This window comes from Poecilia mexicana, unplaced genomic scaffold (assembly GCF_051168715.1).
Source record: "Poecilia mexicana isolate PSO_F unplaced genomic scaffold, ASM5116871v1 scaffold_17, whole genome shotgun sequence".
NCBI classification, from domain to species: domain Eukaryota; kingdom Metazoa; phylum Chordata; class Actinopteri; order Cyprinodontiformes; family Poeciliidae; genus Poecilia; species Poecilia mexicana.
In genome coordinates, this window is record NW_028263386.1 from 4115134 (window position 1) to 4131860 (window position 16727).

A 16727-nucleotide genomic window follows, 5' to 3' on the forward strand; every position below is an offset into this window, starting at 1 on the left:
AAGAGATCAACGTTGCTATGAAGTACAGCGAGGGATTCGAACATTTCACTTATATTAGAGGCTTTACGGTTACTGGTGTCTTCCTCACTTCCGGCTTCGAATTTACCGGAAGTAAATCAAAATAAAACAGGTGGGACGCTGATTCTCCTCTTCATAGGAAGCCAAAACTTCCCTTCTGTTGAGTTTTTTAAACTCTTCCAGCGGGATGTCTTTCCCCTCGGCTTTCAGTACGCAGGTGGCCGCCATCATGGATGTTCTGGCCAAAGCTGCGGTGGCAGAAATAACGATGCTGGTGGAGGAGGGCAGCGTGGCTCTGCGGCTGGAGGTGAGCAGAAGGGACAGCGAGATCCAGGAGCTCCGGAGTAACTTGAAGAGGACGGAGGCTGAGCTCCGGAAAGCTCAGGAAGCGGCTGCAAGGCGAGCTACAGCCGAGAAACAGATGCAGACCGCAGCAGCGGCGGGTCAGGAACTGTGGAGAGGTGAGAGGAGGACACACCAAACTGCATTCAAAATGTCTTCAATTCAGACTGATAACTGATAAACAAGGTCTTCTTAACTTTTACCTTAGAAGTACATTAGGTAAAATTATTATTTTAACTTCCCGTTAAATTCGTCTAAAACTAACATGTTTAATTATTTTAGTAATTACACATATCGGAGATTAAAGGTGAAACTCTTCTTGTAGTCAGTCTCAGTAAAGTTTGTCCTTCCCTCGTTTATAGCTGTGAGATGCTTGAGGAAGTTCTTGCATGTGGTGGATTCAGTGTTGTTGAGCTGGGCAGGTACTGTTGCTGCAAAGCTGTCTGTCACAATAACACATTTTACAGGATAATATTTATATTCCCAGAAGTTATTGCAATAAAAGATAATTTAATTGTTTTCACACCATTGTCAAGTAATATAATGATAATGGCATAATAATGCAAGAACACATTCTCAAAGATCAAATTAACTTGAAATTCTAATGATCGTCTAATACTGGAACTGGAAGACATTTTGAATATCCAAAATAAATAAACAACAGAAACAACAAATACCATCAACTGTAATTTCTCTGTAAGCAAAAATTGCAGTTAAAAAGGACTAGCTGAGACCAAAACACCAGCCTGGGGAGTTTTATCATCCAGTTTTAGGTAGAAAGAGAGAAAAATTAGCTCAATAATCATTTTCATTTATCATGGGATTAATTGATTTATTGCTTATTGCAACAGGTTTGAGCAAAGCATTCTCAAAAGATGACACTTCCACTTCCGTACTTTACAGTTGGTATACGGATAAAATCAGATTTTAGCAAAAAGACCTGCTGTGTGAACGTAGGCGAAGGTTCTGCTGGACTTACTGTTCTGAACAACATTTTCAGATTGTAAGCACATCATGCTATTGTTTTCTTTTGGCTGCAGATAAGGAGAAACATCCTGAAATTGACGGGGATTATCCTGAATTAAAAACTGCTGATTCATTCTGTGTGTCTCACATCAGTCCAGATGTGAAGCAAGAGCCAGAAGGTGAACTTCGGTTCGATGAAGCAGCCGAGCAGGCAGCGACGGATGCACCGGATCGAGGCGACCCCATCTGGCCGGCTTGTGGAGTGTCTGAGAAAAGTTCTGTTGCAGTTCAGGAGCAATCACAGATGTTTCCATGTAATGACATGCGGAGTACATATTTACCTTCGGGAAAGGAAGGAGAAGATGTTTGCTTTAATGTGCCGGTGAAAGAAGAGCTCTCTGTGCTTGTTGAGTCCGTTTATAAAGACGATTTGCTTCCTGGTGTCGTTCGGGATGATTGTATGGAGTCTGGAGGGCCGTCGGCAGATTCACTTTATGCACAGGCAGAATCCTCTGGATCAAATGAAGAGATTATCAACAGGAAAATGAACTGCAGACCAAAAAGGCTTATGACCGTGTGGCGAGGGAATCAGAGCGTCTACATCTGCTCGGTGTGCAACAAGAGTTTCCTCCGCTTGTCTCAGCTGGAGGAGCACAAGAACACTCACCAGGCCTCCAAACCTTTCAGGTGCCTCGAATGCGGGAAGTCGTTCACCCAGAAGACCCGGCTGAAGACGCACCAGCGGGTCCACACGGGAGAGAGGCCGTTCAGCTGCAGCATCTGCGGGAAGAAGTTCTCCAGGCAGGACAACTGCCTGAGACACGAGCGCTTCCACAGCGGGCTGAAACCGTTCAGCTGCAGGCAGTGCGGGAAGAGCTTCACCGTGCTGGGAAACCTCAAAATCCACCAGGTGATCCACCTGCGTGGACGGTAGCACCAACAGTGTTTGAACCGTTGGATCAAACGGAAAACTTTCACAGATGTATTTATTAATTGTAATAATCCACAACAAGGCAGGAATGTGATTCAGATTAAAGCATGGATAATAAATCTGCAGCTGTTTAAGAAATATGTTTAGCTGTTGAGCAAAATGCTGATTTATTTTAGATAAAAGGGATTTTTAAAATGTTTGGTTTGTGTTTAAAGCAAATCTAATAAATGTAAAAGTTGTTTTGTCTGGATGTCACCCATTAATGGCTTTAAATTTACACGCATTTCAATAAAAACATTTTGTGCTTCGTACATCTTTTGCTTTAGAGCTTTTTTTTCTCAGTATAGACTTTCTTTTCTGAGTTTTTGTTGAGTTCTTCCTCTTTAATATTTATTATCAGTTATGTTTCTGCTGAGTTGCATCAATCATGGCAGTGCATTTTATTCAAACTTATGTTAGAATAAAATGAGGAAAATGTGAGATCACTATCTTTTAAGTGGTAAAATTAACAGTTTCTGCAAAACAGAATTTTTGAATTTTATTCTTTGATATTTATCAAAGTCATCAATTTAAAAAAATACCTGAACTTTATCACTGTTTGTAGAATAAATCTATTCTAATTAATTACAAAAAATACATGAAAATGAACTAAAACTTTTATATTATAGTTAATGTATCCTACCCATAATTACAAATTATTTACATTTTTTTGAAAGTATCTCAAACATTACCGGATAACTGCTTCTCGTCTACACTTTTAAATAATAGTTTGTAAATTAAACTGGAGAAAAAAAACTCTCATGAAGCACTTTATAACTTTTATTTAGTTGACAGGATATCAATAGAAATGTATTTTTAATCAGTGACATAAATTATATATTTGAGCTGGATTTGTATGGAATTTTAAGACATTGTTGAATATTTTTTTTGTGAAAAAAATATTCAACATAATATTAGTTACAAATAAGATGCTGTGCTGTGATTGGACATTACAATTATGGGATTGGTTGCTAAGGTGATGGAGTTTTAGGGATTCCTGACATAAACTACTTAAAAAGAATCTGCGCCTTTCTTCCGCGTTTTACGGTATTTTTTATGTCATCACTTCCGTAAAACAAGGGCTTGCGTTGTTTATGTCTTCTTACGGCACCAATTAACTGTTGCTAGCTTAAAACCTGGCTTCATAAACACCACAAACAGAGCAAATGGAAAGAGATGCAGCGTGTGAGCGCTCAGCGGGCCTAACTAACTGCCTGTTTCCGCCAGCAGGAGACCCGCTGAAGCCCTACGGTTCCTCCGCCCTCCTGGTTTTTTAAAGTTTAGACTAATTTTTCAGGGACTGGCTGGTTCATCATGTTGAACGGCGTGGCTCTGCGCTCCCAGATCGCCTCCGTGGTTGATGCCCTGGCCAAAGCAGCTGTGGCAGAGATCTTCAAAGTTGTGGAGGACGGCATGGTGGTGCTGCGGCTGGAGATGTGCCAGCGGGAGGATGAGATCGAGAGGCTGAAGAGCAGCATGGAGGTCCTGCATGGAGAGCTGCGGGCGGCGCGGCAGGCGGAGACCCACCGGCTGGAGCACCGCGGAGGAGACGGTGAGCTGCAGAAAAAACAAAACAAAACAAAAAATCAGTAAGATGTCCGCTTGAGACAGAAACACAATCACAAACACATTAAAGAGCTGCGAAATGATTTATAAATAAGCTACAATCAGATTGAAACGAAGCATTCTCCGTTTTTATTTACATTTCTGGGTCAAGATGTTCTCATTTCACTGAGTGTCCCATTAATTTTAGAAGCTTCCATGTATTTCATTTGGATTACATTTGAGGTCAAAACAAAGTAATGGAATGAAAATATTTCTTTTTTCAGCTTTGTAGCTGTAGAATTGAAATTTTGCACATTCCTCTTTGCAAAAACACCATCTGTGAACTGCAGTTTTCAAGTCTTTCCTCAGATAAACATTCGGATTGAGCCCTGGACTGTTTTGGTTTTGTGAATTTTAATAAAGATTCCCGTCTTTTCCACAGAAAGTCAGAGGGGTGTTGGAGATGAGAAGATCCTGGTTGAGAAGGGTCCCTCTGTTGAAAACCACAGCATATTGTCTGCACCTGAAGCACAACATAAAGGTGGACTTGTGAAGGAGGGAAACGAGGACGGCAGAGGACAGCTGGACAGGCCAGTGGAAGGGTCTCTGTATGGAGGTGGGCAGTGGAGGCCAGGGGTGCCAAAGGAGGCTGGAGGCAGCAGCTCTGAATACCTAACTCTAGGCCAAAACTCCTTGTCGTGTCTCTCCGAGCCTTCGTTGGATGGCGGGCTTGTTCTGTCCTGCAGCAGCTCCGGTGGGTTTCCGCAGAGCCCCTTCAGCCGTGGCCTGCTGGGTTACAACCAGTACAGGAACACGGTGCGCAGGCGGACGGTGAAGAGGATGATGTTCAAGAAAGGTTTCATATGTCCGTACTGCGGCAAGTGCTTCGAGCGAGCCGGACACCTGGAGAGGCACAAGAGGATTCACACGGGTGAGAAACCGTATCGCTGCGAGATCTGCGGACGGCGGTTCAACCAGAAGTGCAGCCTGAAGGAGCACATGAAGATTCACAGAAGAGGCAAGTATAACTGTGCTTTGAACTCAAGTAAATTTCCTTCATTAGTTCCTTTTTACCCAGTAAGGGGTACAACATGCATTTGAAAAAACAAACAAACTATGCAATCACAACTGTGATAAAGTGGTAAAACAACAAAGTGCTGTTTTACCACTAGTTTGGTCATTTTACAGCTATTGTTTTCTATAAGCTGGTCTAAACTGGTTTCGCAAACAATTACAACAGTTAGAAGCCAGTTTGATTTTCCACAGCCAAATTCAATTCAAATTCAAAAATACTTTATTGATTCCTTAGGGCAGAGGTTCCCAAACTGTGGGCAGGGACAGGGAGTCTCTAAGAATCCTCTCTCCTCCCTCCCACCTCCTCCCACACGTCGTTCAACCAGACAGCCATTTGTAATCCATAGGGGGGGCAGAAAATGTTTGGAAACCACTGCCTCAGGGAAATTAAAGATAAGCCACAGGGTTTACAAAAAGCCATGTCATGATGTTATTTTAAATCTCTCTGTGGTTGTGATTACCTCTCAGTTCACTCACTCCTCTTATCTTGAGATTTGGCATCTCAGCCACTGAAATCTGCATCAGGTGTTGGGATAAAAGGCAGTGAAAGTACATCCAGCTGGCTAAATACATCATTTGCATACATCGTTTTAATGCACAGCACTTGAAATATATTTGCCTATGAAATATTGCATCATTTGCCTTTGAGGGAGAGCCATGATGACTGTGATTTGACACACTGTACAGCTCCCTTTCAGTAAATGTTTGATATTTGCTCTGTATAAGGCTGAGCAGCATTTCTAAAGGACACTGGAATTAGAAGCACCACTTTGGCCAAAGTTTTGAAATCGGGGAACATTTCTCCAAGTCCAGGTAAACCACCTTATTCTAACGTGAAAACTTTTTATCAAAGAACGTTTTTTCGAAATTGGCGTTTCCATTTGGCAAATCTAATTTTGCAGTTCCAGTTTGTGTAGCTTCATGGTCAGTGGAAACACAGCCACTGTCTCTCATCGTCTTTGTTTTAACATCCCCAGTTGCAATAAGTAATGTAAACACATTGGCCATTTCCTGGTACTGGTTATCATTCTATCAACATTTATAATTCCTGCTTAGTGCTGAACGATCTGGCTGCAAAACGTATCATGATATAAGCATTTTTGTTAGACAGATCTGAAATGATGCTACGCTTGTGGCGTGACCCTGTTTTATCCACAGTTTTTATTCCATCCAAATAAAGAGCCTGATTTGTCTTAAACTGCTGCTTCACAAGTTACTCAAGAGGTTGTTGCTAGGTAACCAAAGAATTTGTGAGTTGCTAGGTAACCAAAGACAGAGCGAGTTAGTTGATGCCACCAACCACTTAGGTCGAGCGGCTGCAGACCTTCCTCTGCCTACATCTCCCAGAATTCTTTGCAGTTTTGGATGGGAGTTCAGTAGATACTCTAAACATTTAGGTGATTGTCTGTCATGATATATAGTGTTTCTGATTTATTTGCCCAGCCTTAATCCTGCTGTAGTTGGTAGCTCATTTTCGAAACATCATCCAGACTTCGAGCTGTTGTTCCTAAACCCATCTGCGTTACCATAATTTGTCTCCCTGCGCTGTGGCCCCTGCAGAAACTCAGAGTTCACCAGTGGGAGGATCAAACATGGAGAGGCCCTTCAAAATGATGTAATGATGTGGCTTTTGTGTTGGCTCTGTGGCCGCGGAAAAACCAACCGGTTCTTTGCTGGGTTGTTTGTGTAGAACCAGTTATCACCAGCTCGGCTTGCTCTGGAAACACTTTAGTAGAAAAAAACAGTCATATCTTCCCTCCCTGGAAGACCGAAGGAGTTTGTGTAACAATTGGATGTTTTAGGGTTTTTCCAGCTTCCTTTTCCTCTGATTTTGATGTAAACTGTCACGTTGCAGTAAGAGCTCACTCAGGCAGCTTCCCCTTTAATACGAGTAAGATTTAAAAAAAAAAAAAAATGAAGAGCCTGATTTACTGCATTAGGGAGGATCACATACTTGTGTATGGCTGGTTCACTGAACCTCTGCCAGCATGATGCATTTATATTTTAACTGGAAAACTGAGACTTTCCTCTCTGTCTGAAGCACATTTAAGATGTGGAGCAGTTCTAACTTGCCTCCTAATTTTAGACTCCCGACGAATAACCTAGTGTGTCGCTTTTGTCTAGTCTAGACCGGTCTAAATATTTGAGTGTTTTGATGAGAAGTTTAGGTGAAAGTCTCTGACTGTGTCTCATAATATGCAGCAAACGTCCATCTGGAAGATAAAATTCCAAACCTTTCCAGTCACTTTCATGTCTTTATTTAAAGATAGCACTATTTTGAGATGGTGTTTGTTGTGAACATTAAAGCACCAATTATGCATGCACAAATCACAAAACAAGCTTTGATTCTCTCCCAGTTGTGTAATGAAGTTACGTCCTCCATTTCTAAGTTCAGTTTAGGAGTCAGAAATCCTTTACAGTTCAGTAAAATTTTAAAAAGGAGGATTTTACAAGTTTTTTTCTGAACCAAATCTGTAAAAATGAATTTATATGCAGCCCACATGGACAAACATCTCTAGTTCTGCTAAGCCTGTGTATTTTCTGGCCAGACTCAAGTTGCCTCTGCACTGTTTCCCAGAGGGTTTGCCGTTTTTCCAAGGTGCAGCCTTAAGCAAATATTGTTTTGCTTCTTATCACCAGGAGGTGGGGATCTCCTGTAGGACTCGCCATGTCGTACGTTTATCATGACCTGTTGGATCAATGCTTATTTGCATTGGCTTACTTTAACTTTTAACCTGTTAAACCTGTTTAACATTTTCCATACGCTTTTCTTCTCCTGTAGTAGATGACTTGAGAATCTGAAGTCCTTGCAGTAATTATATTAACTTCAAACATTTGCTGCTGTCAGTTTTGTAGAGCAGCCAATGAATATTTTTGCAAACAGTCAAAATATCCAAAAAAATCATTAAATATCCCAGGAGGGTGCAACTATGTTCTTTCTGAGGTGTTTCACTTTTTGAGTCTTTCTGGAATAAATCAATAAAGTCTAGTTTTAACTGTGATGAGTTGATATACAAAACAACATAAGGCACACAAAAAAAATTAATCAGTTGATATAAATTAACTGATCTAGACTGGATTGAGAAAAGTGTCATGATGAAACTTTGCAAAATTCAATTAATTGACAAACGGCGTCAACATGTTTCATTACATCCTCGTAATTTTTTTTTATGTCAAAAGGATTGATTTTTAGGTAGAGGGACAGTCAGTCATTTTATTAACTTTGTAAGTGTTAGTAAGTGGTTTTTTGTTTTGTGCTTCAGGTCTTCAGACGAGACCAGGAGAGGTCCAGATGAGCCAACAAATCCAAATCCCACAGGTGAATCCATGTATGGACCAGCATCGGCCTGAAGAGGTCAGCCAGGTGAAGGCCGACGATAACCAAGCAAAATCTGAAGAAGTTCTGCCAACATCCGTTCAGGTAAAATCTGAGCCGGTCGAGGAAAATATTACAGAACCGCAGCTTCATGTGGAAAACAATCAGGCTGACAGCATGGGTGAAAACGTAACACCAGTGGATCAAGGCAGCCAGCTGTGGGCATCCAGGTTACAGAACAATCCGACAGAGTTTCTAAACAGCTCGCCGCAGAACATGTCTTCCTTCCCGGCCATTACTCAGTTACTCCAGCCACCAGAGGAAACTTCTTACAGCAACTTTTCCGTCCGAGGAAAAATGTACGGGCAGCTGAAAACCTCCACCGTCCCTCAGACGCCTTACGGGTGCTCGGGGTCTGTCATCATCTCCAGTAATGCCGGCTTGCAAGACGCGACGGAGGCCTCAAACCACCTCAGAGAGAGGAAAAACAGGCCGTTTCGAGTTCTGAAACCAAAGAAATGCTTTGTCTGCACCTACTGCGGGAAGGTGTTTGAGCGAGCCGGACACCTGGAGAGACACCTGCGGATTCATACTGGGGAGAAACCGTACGGCTGCCATATCTGCGGGAGGTGCTTCAACCAGAAGAGCAGCCTCAAAGGTCACATGAAGACTCACAGAAACGGTAAGATTTCAACAGATTGGATGAAGCTGAAGCTCTTCTTCTCCAAGAATAAACTTTTTTTATCGGGAATGTATTGTTTTTGTTGATAATTAGAAATTCTTATGTTTTCTAGAACTATTTCTAGGCATGATAAAAATTTTGCTGAACAATAAATTATCCCAGAAGTTATTGTTGTTCTGAGACCATTTTCAAATAACATAATGGAAAATGCATAATAATGCATTCTAATACATTACACTCAAATGTATGTGGAGCGGTGGATTCGCTCGATGCATCAAACGGTTAGAAACGCACCACAACGGGTCCTCGACACGCCGCCACATAGACTTTGAATGTAAAGCAGACTCTCCTGACTCTCAAAACACATCAGGTGTGAACGCACCGTTAGAATTAGGATTGGAAGGAGGGTTGGGGTTAGGTAGGAATTTTCAATTTATATTCGTCATTGAAACTTATCAGAAAAGTTGATTTTTCTCAAGAAAGCAAAGAAAATTGGACACACCAGCGATGAGGACCAATCAGACCTCTAATCGATGATGGACCTGGATTATTAAGTTTTATATGTAAGAATAATCATTTTAATTTTAGTCTTGATTAAACTGGGTGCCAACAAAGAGGGAAAAAAAATAAAGAAATATGATTTCAGTTTAAAGTTTTTAAAGTGTTCTTTTAAATTTTCACATCAGCGTTTTTGAAACATTCGAGGGATTTTTTACTGTTTCCTTTGGTCGTAAAGAAACTCAGTAGTCCAGCCTAGAAGTAATAAATGCGTGGACTAGTTTCCCTGCTGGACTCTGGGGGGAATCACGGTTCTAATTTTGGCTTTAGTGCGCAGGTGCAAGAAAGATGTCCTAGAAACCTGTTTTAATGTTGGATTTAAAGGACGTGTCCTGGCCAAAGATGACACCAAGGCTCTTTACATGATGAAAAACACTGGAAGGTTTACTTGCTGGCAACTTAAAATTTTAAAATAAAATAATAAAAAAATGCTCCTATTATGGGAATTAAAACCTCAGTTATGGGCACTTGTCCTTCTCTAGAGCAGCTAAAATAATATGATGCTACAATGGGTTTGCATGTGTACTTTTAAGGTAATTTTAGGCATGTTTTGTATTGGAATATTTTTGTGTTTTATTTAAAAATAACCAAGCATTAGCAATATAAACTGGTATTTTAATTTTGAGCTGATTTATAATTTTAGTAATGCATTAGTTAAGAACAACCACTTTCATCTTGATTATTCCAACTGCGTATTTACAAAAGTATTCACATAAGAAAATACTTCATTTAAAAAAATCTTAAAAGTGTGGCATGCATTTAAAACAGTTTGCACATTGAAAGTTTTCCCTATTCCTTTTTGCTAAAAATAAACAAAATAAAAACTCCAGCTCAGGCTGATATGAAGTTTGTGAAAATAAGTTTTTAAGTCCTACCTCAGATTCTGAATTGGATTTAAGTTTGGACTTTGACTAGGCCAGTCTATGAATTATAATTTTAACATATATGACATTCAATATTATCTCTAGCTGTATGTTACAAGTCTGTTGTGGAAGAAAAATAATTGCTAAGCCATGTTTTATACCAAGGACAAGAACGCCAGCATGAATCTATATTTTCACCATTTCTCTACATAAGACATGCAGGTGCTTGAAATCCTTGAAAGTGCTTGAATTTCAACAAGGTGTTTTGGAGACCTGGAAAGTCCTTGAGTAAGTTCTTGATGTTGAAACTGCTCAGTTTTGTAATAGAATGCCATCCAATGTTTAATTAAAAGCTTAAATTCGGAAAATGTTATTTGCAGTTGAAAGCAGATATTTTCATCCACCTATAACTGTGTATCAGGGTCATGGTAGATAGAAAAATAAAACAATTTAGGACATTTTCTTAGTTTAAAGAGTTTAACATATTCAGAAATTTCTCAAAAATTTTTTCTAGAGAATTTGAGAGATTTCAAAATTTTTCTTTTTTCCCCCCACAAATGTTAAACTTTTAGAGTTTTTGTTTCTGCAAAATTACAAGATTCTTTTCTTTTCTCTTTTTTTTTTTTGCAGAAATTCACTCCTGGCCATCATACCCAAAAAATAAGCATGGACATATTTATTCTCACTGTCTGGAATTAAATCAGAGGAAACTTTTCTTGTTTTAGGTCAGTTAGACTCACCAAAATTATTTCTATTTACTAAATTCCAGAAAACTTGGCAAAAACATTTAAGAGATTTTTTTGTAACTTTCTTTGATTATAGTGTTCAGGCATTTAAATTGAGTAGAAAGATAATCGACCTTAACATGATTTATTTGGATTTTTTTCCAATGTAATAATGAATATTACTTCTAATGTGTCAATGAGTTGTTGAAATAAAAGGTTGACTTATATTTTAGAACATTAAACAACAGACTTAAGTTTATTTGATTAGAACAGTGCATGTTAATCAACATTACCACATTATTTTCAAATTATTTTGGTGGAAATTTACTTTGCCAAAAAAAAAACGTAACTGAATATTTACTGTAAATATTCAGGAATTAGCACAATGGCTAAATTTTCTAACTTTTCCCAGCTTTTTGCTTGCCCCAAAAAACAAAACACCATAATTCACAGGACAGAAACAAAAACATCAACAAAAGAAAACATTTGCACAAGAAATAATAAACCAACAAACAGAATAAAATACCAGTTAGGTGTGGGAGACATTTCTAAATTTTCTGTGAGAAAAGTCTACAAACCCAGAGAAAAGCACACTTTTTTAAATTTAAATCCAGAACATGATTTTATGCTAATTTTTTTTATATATATTTTTTTTTAATCATAAAGGGACGACGACAGACATGCTGGAGGCCCATCACCTGATGTTCTCAGTGTCCGACAATCAGCTGATGGAGAGCTACGTGGAAACCAGTGACGGACCAACAGCTGCGGACGAGCCGTTTCCCGCCCCGGCGTACGCTCACTCCATCAAAGAGGAGCCGCTGGCGGTGAAGCTGGAGCCCAGCGACGAAAACTTCCTCTCTGTGTCTCAGGTGGGGACGGACAACAGAGCCGCAGCAGCAGACAAAAGTTTACTGTGGACGTCTGCAGTGGAGGAAAGCATCGACAGCCCAGATCAACCGGTCTGCGTACTTTTACAAGATGTGAAGTACCACCTCAGTTCTCCTGCAGGGGGAGCCAGTGACCAGCAGGGCTTCAACTCACCCATAAAGGATTTGGCTTTTATAGACAACAAAGCAAAGGAGGATCCATTTTCGGCTGTGGGATTGCAGCAAAGGACTTCAAATCTAAGTCACGATCTGGCTGGAAGGGATTTCTGCTCGGAGAGCGGCGAGGGCGTGAACCAAGATGGCGTCTATGAGTTTACCCTGAGAGCATCGGACAGCTTTGAGGACAGCTGCAGCGCAGACCCTGCCAGACAGAACTACATCTGCTCCAGCTGTGGTCAAAGCTTTGACAGTTTCCATATTTTCCAGGAGCATCAGTGTGAGAAACTCCCAGAGCAGCCGTTAAGCTGCGAGATGTGCGGAAAAACTTTCAACCAGCTGAGCATCCTGAAGCTGCACCTTAAGCTACATGCTAAATAAATATGGCGCTTTTATATTCGGTGCATTTTCACTGTGTTTCACTGTTTTTAGCTGCAAGAAAAAAAAAGATAAAACATTAATTTTACTTGTATTAGCCACATTTTTGTCACTTTAACTGTATTTGTTTTTTATAAAGAAAAATCAAAGAAAACATAAAGAATTATTAATACCTCCTGTTTACCAACATCATTTCTGTTTTTGTCTGTTGGTAAAATTTAAGAAAAAAAATCTGTTTATTTCCAAGAAACCTTCTGGAAACTTAAAGCTTAAAATCACATTTGAATCATCTGCTTATTACTTGAGACCATATTCCTAAGATATTTACAAAAAATACATATTTCCTGAAATATGAGCCCATTGCACAGCTGTGACAAAAAGAAAGTACAGCTTCTCTCAACTATAGACCTTTATGTATAAGGGCATAATAAAAATGAAATGTTCTTTTTTCCCCCCCCCATTTATGTACCTTTAAGTTTACAAAATCATTTTCAGTGTTATTTTTAAAACAAAGATGAAGCCAAAATAAAAATGAAAAAGCTTCAAGTAGAAACTAAACAAAGTTAAAGCCAAGTGGTGCTAATCAACTACACTTGATTGCTTGGTTTTAAGCAAGTGTTTCGCAGTTTGCGGCTCTGTAATTGTGTGTGTGTGTGTGTGTGTGTTAATACAATGTGAGAGAGGAAAGACATCAGTAATGACCTTTGAGAGACAATTGTTGCTTGGAAATTTGTAGTTGATAAAACCGGAGAGAACACAATTATTTCCATCTGCAAGTCTTCCCAGGAGTCAACGTCCCTGCAGAATCACCCACAAGTCCAAATGTTCAATGTTCAAAAAAAAGAGACAAAAAGTCCAACTCCAGATCAGTTTCAGAGTTCAATATTAAAGATTTTTACAGTTCAGTTAGAAACAGACTAAATTAAGCTTTCTTCTTTGAGAGAAAGCAACTTCCTGTGTATTCCAGCTTCTGCCCTCTGTCCAAAAACACAACTATTAGTTTAACTGGTGTCTTTAAGGGACCGTTCACACCAGTCCTGTTTAGTCCTCTTTAATCAAATTCTAGTTCGTTTGCTTAGAAAGTCTAGTCTAGGTTCAACCGAACCTAGGTCTTGGTTCGGTTGAAGTGAACTCTGGTGCAGTTCAAATGAATATGTGATTGCCAAGCAGACCGGAGTCTGCTCCAAAAGCAGGAAGTGAACTACAGCGCAGAGCATTCTGGGTAAATGCAGTCAAAACAACCATGAAAGTCTAGCGCTAGAGAGAAAGACGAAAGAGAAAGCATACAATCTCTAAAATCTGTCGCTACTCCATTTTTGTTCACATTTTCTAAAAAAGGAAGTTGCATTCAGTGTCTTCTTCAGAGGTTTTTGCGTTGCTTCCTTCAGTTGTTCTTGGTGTAGCGACCCCACAGGTGAAGAGAAGAACAGGTTCTCTTAGGGTTTGGCTTGTTTGACAGTGCAGTGTGAAAACAAACTGCATCAGCTGAAAATGTAACAAATGTTGCAACTTTGACTCCCAATCCAAAGTCTACTGGACTATCAGGTTTGGAAACACCCTAAATTACCGTTATGTGTGAGTGTGTGCATTTTTCTACACTTTTTTTTTTAATTTTGGCTTCATCTTTGTTTATTAAATATTAACAATACAGAATGTGTGTTATTGTTAGTTTAGGTTATATTTAAGCTATTTTAATAAGTGAAACTCACCGGATTTAAATTACAATGAATTTACATGTTAACTTGGCATCCTTACTTAAATCAAATCAGTGTTTGTATTAAAAAACACAGTGAAGCCCATTTATGGTGAATCAGATTTCAGGTTTTTCCATATTTTAACTGGTGTTGAAATAAGTATTTATATTATAAGCTTTTAAGGTAAAAAAAAATGTTATTCAAGTTACCTTCTGGTGAAAAGTCTGTCCAACTAAGAAAAGCAGAAAATCCTGTTTGTCTTATTTTATTCAGTAAATATGTACCAAGGTTGCTACATTTGTTTCCATGGAAACAGCAAAAGTAAGATTATGTTTTAAGGCTTCAGTCAATGTGAAAATGAAGACTAAATGCTGTTTTTGAACTGTGGAGACATTTTGTATGCATTTGGCATGAATACAGCATTATATTTACACTTTGCACATTTAAATGGATGACTAATGTTTTCTCACCAGAATTCTGACTTTAATTTCAGAATTATTAGATTAATTCTGTCAGAATTCTGTCAAAAAAGTCATAATTTTGAGATTTAAAGTTAAACTTTGATCAAACAAACAACATTTTATGTGACTGATATGAAAGATTTTCTGCTTTTTTTGTTATGGTTTGTACCAGGTAACAGTTAAAGTTGTTATTTTCTGGTAAAATAAAGGTACACAAATAATTTAAACAGCAACAGATTCCATAGTCTGCCTCTTTAGTGTTATTGTCTCTTATAACTGTAATGCTTCCTCATTTCTTATTTTATATTTTGTAAACATCTGATCAAATCACTTAGTGACAATGATAATCATTTGTGTTGGATGAATATGTTGAGTAAGTATGCTTATGGTAAATTTTATGTCTTTTTGTATTTTTTAAATAAACATCAGATGATTTCTGAAGTCTGGGTGGTTCTGTAGGTTTGGGCTATTTATTGTTGCTTACTTTTTGTTACACCTTCCCATTATTTCTAAACTGATTTCATTTTATAGAATTTATTTTACTTTTTTCTATCTATCTATCTATCTATCTATCTATCTATCTATCTATCTATCTATCTATCTATCTATCTATCTATCTATCTATCTATCTATCTATCTATCTATCTATCTATCTATCTATCTATCTATCTATCTATCTATCTATCTATCTATCTATCTATCTATCTATCTATAGATATAGGGCATAGTGTACAGGAACATCTGTGCCGAATATGGACTGGAAGCCCCGAGGTCAAAGTGGGGAACACCCCCAAAGGTGGTGGAGAATGACCGAGCTAAGATCCTGTGGGACTTCCAGATCCAGACAGACAAGATGGTAATGGCGAACCAACCGGACATTGTGGTGGTGGATAAAGAACAGAGGAAAGCCGTTGTGGTGGATGTAGCAATACCAAGTGACCACAACATCAGGAAAAAGGAGCATGACAAACTGGAGAAATACCAGGGCCTCAGAGAGGAACTGGAAAAGGCCTGGAAGGTGAAGACCACAGTGGTGCCTGTGGTCATCGGGGCCCTCGGGGCAGTCACCCCCAAACTGGAGCAGTGGCTACAACAGATCCCGGGAACAACATCAGACATCTCAGTCCAGAAATGTGCAGTTCTAGGCACAGCCAAGATACTGGAGGAACCCTCAAGCTCCCAGGCCTCTGGTAGAGGACCCGAGCTCAGAGGATGAAAGAGAGAGAGAGAGAGAGAGCACCCGCGGAGGGTGAGAAGGGAATTTTTATATATATATAAACTTTTTTAAAAGTTACATCAAAACATCTCACTCTTTTCCAAAATTGAGTAGTATAAAGTAAAAGAGCATTTACATATTTTCTTCTACATTTTTAGCAGAAAGTCAAAGCTAATTTTTAACATGTCTATTTTCACAGTATATCAAAAAAGCTCTAAAACACTCTAGGGACTCATCAAACTTTTCCTAAAACTTTGCAAAATTGTTTTATTCACATTTTCTATTATTTATCATTTTAAAACTACATTTTGTATATATTCAGCTTATCTTTCTTTGATATTAAAATGTGATTAAAGATCTGAGCATTAAACAAAAATATAGTAAAAACAGAATAATTGTGAAATACTTTTTCACATTACTGTATCTCAAATGGTTAATGGCACACACTTCTATACAGCAAATACGTGGGAACGTGTTCCTAAAGCATTTTAATGCATGGGAAAAATAATGAGGGAAATATATGTCTATAAAAAATATAATACTTTTTAACGTACACTGAAAATCCTGAACTCATTTTAAGCTGGTTCAAATACAGGTAAATATAATAGAAAGCAGAATTGTGTTAGGACCCGTCCTTTGGCGTTTACTGTCCCACAAAGAGTTCCCTGACCCTACATTTTGGAACCGCTTATCAAAAAAAGCTCAGATATTGCCCTTTTTCTGGACTACTGAATTAAAAGTAAACTACAGCGTCGTTAAGTCACGTTAACTGTTAAGTGGTGGAAACTTTCTTTTCCTCTAGCGGTAAATTCGAGTGCGCTCTTACTTGTGTATTTACGGCAGAGCTCTCCACCACACGGAAGAAAGCTCTAA

The 16727-nt window shown here is 38.8% G+C and overlaps 2 protein-coding genes across 3 annotated transcripts; both read left to right on the forward strand.

Annotated features, from left to right (window-relative positions):
• The first annotated feature begins 71 nt into the window (after positions 1-71).
• LOC148154545 (uncharacterized) lies at positions 72-2568 on the forward strand. Of its 2 annotated transcripts, none has more exons than XM_088014513.1 (2): positions 72-479; positions 1485-2568. In XM_088014513.1, the coding sequence occupies exons 1-2, from the start codon at positions 206-208 to the stop codon at positions 2258-2260; spliced, it is 1050 nt and encodes a 349-aa protein (XP_087870639.1). In that variant the 5' UTR covers positions 72-205; the 3' UTR covers positions 2261-2568. The 2 variants fall into 2 exon arrangements, with proteins under 2 accessions (XP_087870639.1, XP_087870638.1); XM_088014512.1 differs by having other exon boundaries at positions 73-479; positions 1401-2568.
• Positions 2569-3187: 619 nt separating this feature from the next.
• LOC148154546 (uncharacterized) lies at positions 3188-15079 on the forward strand. Its single transcript, XM_088014588.1, has 4 exons — positions 3188-3848; positions 4284-4859; positions 8179-8913; positions 11726-15079. The coding sequence occupies exons 1-4, from the start codon at positions 3611-3613 to the stop codon at positions 12484-12486; spliced, it is 2310 nt and encodes a 769-aa protein (XP_087870714.1). The 5' UTR covers positions 3188-3610; the 3' UTR covers positions 12487-15079.
• The last annotated feature ends 1648 nt before the right edge of the window (positions 15080-16727 follow it).

What these genes read in the sequence shown, in the direction of transcription:
- LOC148154545 (XM_088014512.1), top strand. Translation starts at nt 206, where the DNA reads ATGTCTTTCCCCTCGGCTTTCAGTACGCAGGTGGCCGCCATCATGGAT. An exon ending in GGGTCAGGAACTGTGGAGAG is followed by an intron (nt 480 to 1,400) that starts GTGAGAGGAGGA and finishes TTTTGGCTGCAG; the next exon opens with ATAAGGAGAAACATCCTGAA.
- LOC148154546 (XM_088014588.1), top strand. Translation starts at nt 3,611, where the DNA reads ATGTTGAACGGCGTGGCTCTGCGCTCCCAGATCGCCTCCGTGGTTGAT. An exon ending in GGAGCACCGCGGAGGAGACG is followed by an intron (nt 3,849 to 4,283) that starts GTGAGCTGCAGA and finishes TCTTTTCCACAG; the next exon opens with AAAGTCAGAGGGGTGTTGGA. An exon ending in CATGAAGACTCACAGAAACG is followed by an intron (nt 8,914 to 11,725) that starts GTAAGATTTCAA and finishes TTAATCATAAAG; the next exon opens with GGACGACGACAGACATGCTG.